Source organism: Opisthorchis viverrini, assembly GCF_000715545.1.
Source record: "Opisthorchis viverrini unplaced genomic scaffold opera_v5_259, whole genome shotgun sequence".
NCBI lineage: Eukaryota > Metazoa > Platyhelminthes > Trematoda > Opisthorchiida > Opisthorchiidae > Opisthorchis > Opisthorchis viverrini.
The window spans coordinates 62104-67378 of NW_008751914.1; the positions used below are offsets into that span (position 1 = coordinate 62104).

Here is a 5275-nt window from a genome sequence, read left to right on the forward strand (position 1 = left end):
GATGTCATTTAAAGGTTGGAACCACTCGAGCTTCCGAATTATCGCAGCCAGTGAGTGCAGTTCGATCTCATCTTGAGATAGGTTGTGTCACCTAGTAGCAATCTCTGATTGACGCTAACATTCCATCTCGTTTTCGCGAGAGTGTATCGACTAAACTTAGGTACCTCTCAGTGGCTCATTGTGGAACCTGTTTGGAATAGAGCTCAGAGACCTGTGAGCATGAAAGATGAAATGGGTGGCTAATCAGTTGGTAGCTTCAAGCAAGGTGACTCACTTCTAGAAATTGGGAACCGCGCTACAAGAATTTGGTAATACGTGCGTCGGACAGCTTGAGGAAAACATACGATACTTGATCCATACTGGTTCTAGTTTCAAAAAATCAACTGCGGGTTCTTTATGCCCAACGGTATACAGTCCGAATGGAACGTGAGGAGTGAGATATTCCCAGCCCTGTGAAGCGTGGAAAGCAGCATTCGATCGGGTGGAATAGGTTCGGAATACGGACATCCCGGTCGGTAGCTTGTACCACCTCGAGTTCTAGCTCAGTTTTCTTAATTTGGATCTCGCATCCCTCCAGTTGGATCGTTTGTGCTTTCAGAGATGGATTATGGAAATGTATGCCGCTGAACGGTGTTTCTCCATATATCTATGTATGTACTGCGAAAATGCCGACATGGGATGCTCTAATGTGCAAACAGGGCAAGTTTTGTTACATTCGGTAGTCCTTCTGTGGGGAAAAACCTCGTGTGCGATAGAAGCGTTATTAAACAGCCTTTACGTCTTTTCTGGTACGCACTCAAAGACTAGCCGTTGAAGGTATTAAGGGAATTCTCTCAAGGAACCACAAGTCCTTTTTTATATGCCCTGTCAATCCATTCAAAGGTATTTTTGGCGGCGATACACGCCAACACAAACCTGCTCACGGCTACCCACCACTGACAATCATCCTGTATTACAATGTGAAGCGATAACGTCTTCTGTATTCTTATTGTTCCTTACTTTCTAACATTGTGTGAGTATTTTCCTCTGTTGTGTAGTGCACTTCCAATTTCTTGGTGTAGCTTGTATGTGCATCCATGGCCTTGTCCCGCTTACTGACATGTATCCAGACCTACACAACCCGCTTGTCGCAAAACCCAAGTACATCCTAATTTCCTTTTTTGGCTTAGAGTAACCTAATTTACCTGACGATTGTGACGTCTTCCCAGCGCAGACTAGCAGTGCGCGTCGACTTAACCAACACGCCTTGCAGTTCGCATTGATTTTCTCGGTTGACTGAATCAATCAATCAGAGGCATCCGTGTCGTGTCCGGCTCTTCTGCATTCTGATTCGTTCAAACGCCCACGCTGCCTATCTTTCAGTCGTGAATGGGCTCGACCTTGAACGCGCCATGTGATGGTATGTTTCAGGATGGCTGCCACACCGTGGCGTTAGGGTTGTTCCGGACAGTCGGAGCAAATCTGATCGAAAATGGGTCCCGTCGGATGTTTACCATCGTAAATTTCAAGAGCTATTTTCATGGTTAACGGGACCACTCTCGGGTAAAAGATTCGCCTTTGCAGTGCGCCGATATCGGCGTAGAAAACAGTTTTCGTTATGCAACTAGGTCGCACGTTCAACAGAGGAAATTCTGTGCACAACATAATAGTCTGAGTTAATAAGGCTGTGAATCTGGTAAATTAATCCCCCACTACCACTAGGGAAAAGAGCACTGGATCTTGCACGGTAGCCATTCTGGAAATCGTGCACTGAATCGCAACTGACGTGGAACGTTGTTATGGGCCTTCTTCATATGGATGATTTACGCATTTTTTCGCTATTAACACATGCTTTTCATGTAAACGTCGTATGGCAATTCCAAGCTAACGCTTTTAAAACAATAGAGATCTGACGGTAAACCTATGATCAGCGATTGTGTACTTTCCGCCATAGAATAACTTCGTACGTAACTACCTCTCTGACATGGTTTTTTTCACTTGGATCTTCTGCCATGAGCACAACCGACAGAACCATGCTGGAAACATTTCTGGATCCCAGGAACAGAAAACATCACGAAAATTATTGCTATCAACCCACATTTTCTTGCTGAGTCTCATACTGAATGGCTGATATCACTTGTAGTGTTGGCACACTATCCCCGACAGGTTTGGTCGTTGGACCAGTCAGCTGAGTGTACAACCGCATGTGCTGACCTGTGACAGCCGCAAAAACGAATGAAGACAATGAGACCAGAAACTTGATCTGCATGATAGATCATTTTCTCCCCTATGTCTTATGGTTCTTATCGTCACGACAAGACAAACTTTTCCCTTGCACTCACTCATCGTCCATTTTTTGAAATGATGCATATTCTCAGGACTCCCTCCCTTGAATTCGGTTTATCTTTGGTTTCAGACTGACCCATCTAATAGGTTACTAAATTGTGCCCTAATTCCGCTCTTGTGTTTATTTGTTTGCTGTATTTGCCTATCGTTTCGCACCTATATGCTCCGCAGGGTTTCAAGACATTATAACCCGTCCTCTTCTATATCCTTCACATCCTGTTAATTTCAGCGCAATTTCGATCCAATCAACTACCAGACTGCCGATCCCTGCAGCCATATTTTAACACCCGACTCTAAACAAAGGCCGGATATACAAACCCACCTCTGAATAAACATCATGATACTAAACTCCTACGTTGAGTTTTCTCTATCTTGGTCATGTGCGTGTTAGAGAAGGCCATTGTCACTAAAGCCACAGGCATCTAGCCGGGAATCACCGGCTTTAGCACGATACACGCCGTATAATGGAGAAAATCTCTCAAAAGCTGTTCAATCTAGCAATCATGTGAAAGGATCAGCAAACAGAATTTGCGATATTTCTGACTTGAACATTCCGTTTTGAAGCGATTTAGGGATGTTTTTACAGCAGCCGTCTTTCTAAGAGTATTCATTTTCAGTAGAATGATAAAATCAGCCTCTAAATAAGGGTCACCTTAGTGGTTCACTCACCAGCAACGACGATTCGGTTGAGACCAATGCCACCATTCTTTACCAGGGAAGGATAAAACCGCAATAAATCCATATCCAGTAGAACCACAATGATGGTGCAATCGCTGGGGAGGAACGGCATCGCTATAACAGCGTTTCACGAAATTCATAGACCGACCGATCAATCAGTGTGCTTTCACTTGGACCCCGGTCAGCAGAAGCAGTCACTTTGTGGTCTTTTGTAGAACAGAACAAACAAATTGTACACCTGGTCTTGTAACCCACCCCCCGACTCTGTGTTATAATATTGTTTTGCCGGTCGAACCTCAAGAAAATGAACTGGTAACTATGTTCCGGCGCGTACAGGCGTTGATTGCAATAAGGTGTCCCAAAGAAGTTCAGAGTGACTACATCTAACAAGACGATATAATTTGGATCGAAAATGTCCAGTAAAATTCTAATATTTACTTCAATGCATTCACACATTCTGTGCCACAGTTACAGTCCTGTGTGCATATAATGTTGGAAACGATCATCAGTCGGTAGCTTAATTCCATACGCTTACCTCATGTCTATAAACGCCATCATGTCAAAGGCGGATTCACTCATGAACTCAGCCTTCATCGCGCACAACGTATGCCACTTTCGGCGGGGAAGATCCGGTTCGGGGCGGCGGTATTAATGTCACCTGCCGATTACTCATCCAAACAAATCAATAACTCACTCCGTACCGGATGCAGCGTTCTGCAGTCGAACTGACCTCGTCTATCCTACCGCTGTTATCCCATCCACAAGTGGCTCGAACTGACCTCGTCTATCCTACCGCTGTCATCCCATCCACACGAAAGAGTCAGGGTCGTATAACCTGGTACACATCAATATAGTTGTCTCCCCCCAGGAAGGTCACTTGCAGGGACCAGTGTAGACTGGTTTCCTCAGAGAGATAGCCTCTTCCATGGTGATCAGCTTTGAACATGCTCTCTCGTTAAAGAGGGTCGGCTGTATTTGAATGCAGTAAGGAGTAAAAATACCTGTTCGGGTGCTTCAGTTTTAACTAGGGCCGGATCGCCTTCAGTCCAGTTCACAACTCCATCAATATTAATACCAATATTACTCTATCCGTAAAATTACCAGACAAGAACTGCCACCAAATCACAACCGATACAAACAGGTTTGATTGCATATGCTAGTGGATTCGAGTTTCTGGATTTTGAAGCATTATTCAGGGGGTGGAATATTCGCACGTTGCCTAGGCCCGTGCTCAAAGTCACTCGTGAACTTAATGGGTCTCCCTTCTTTTCTGTTGCCATCTTCAAATCGGCTGCATGCTGTTTACTCGCAGGAAAAGGAGTGACCTACATCTGAGAATGATGCTTGGTCAGCAGGCTCGGTTGTCCTCCAGTTTTATCCTAGTTTTACCGTACCTGGTGCTATCTAGTGTTGGGAGGCTTGTATACCCGATCAATAAATCTGCTGACTTTATCGGACAATCTTCCCCCGGGTTTTGGGGGTCTCATTCCAATCTCTTGTTTCAAAAGATTGAAAGAAGGATACGTGTATCTGATGTGTACGACATTTCCGTCCAATCAAGTTATCTGACTTTGCTACAACACTTTATCTGTTATTACATCGATTAAATCATTGTCCAACTTTTGATACACAGGTGGATTGATATTTCCAGGAGCAAACTGAAATCACGAATCGTTCCACAATCAAATTTGCTTCAACAATCCCCAGCAAAGATGGTGATGCAAATGAATTTTCACATGCATATGAGCAAGAGAGTACCAGCGTCCTATCAGTTCGGTCGCCATAAGAGATATCAGATATTTTCCAGATAAGTCCCGCCACTTTTTTCCAGCTCCAATTTAATGTACGCACACAACCTTGACCTTTTTTTGATGAAAGCGATTCCTTATCCGCATCTAGACTCATTTTGTGCAAAGAGACGCCAATAGGTTTTTTGCAAAGCCACGGAGTGATTCATCAGCAACGTTTAAATCAACAATGGCCACCAAATGACACTTTCAACTATTTCTGACAGGTGGAGGTGCTCGACAGTGTCGGCGAGAAATCGGTCTTCTAAAGGGAAGTTGGCTAGAGCAGTCTAGGATGGGGGTTATGACGGTAATTCTATTCATTTATTGCTGGTCCAAAAATTTGGCAAAAATCAAATTCTGCTCAGAGGAATTGTCTACTAGTTACATGACCGCTGTTGACTAGAAGAACTTTCTTCGCGGAGTTTGCGCCTGGCGGATTTTGCAGACTCCAACAGTTATCGGCGGCCCAAGTCTACACGTCG

The 5275-nt window shown here is 44.3% G+C and overlaps 1 protein-coding gene across 1 annotated transcript; it reads right to left on the bottom strand.

Annotated features, from left to right (window-relative positions):
• Positions 1-2068: 2068 nt before the first annotated feature.
• On the bottom strand, positions 2069-3115 carry T265_09125 (hypothetical protein; the record flags this gene model as incomplete). Its single annotated transcript, XM_009175122.1, has 2 exons — positions 2069-2193; positions 2995-3115. 2 exons carry the CDS (start codon positions 3113-3115, stop codon positions 2069-2071), a joined length of 246 nt encoding a protein of 81 aa, XP_009173386.1.
• Between the last annotated feature and the right edge of the window lie 2160 nt (positions 3116-5275).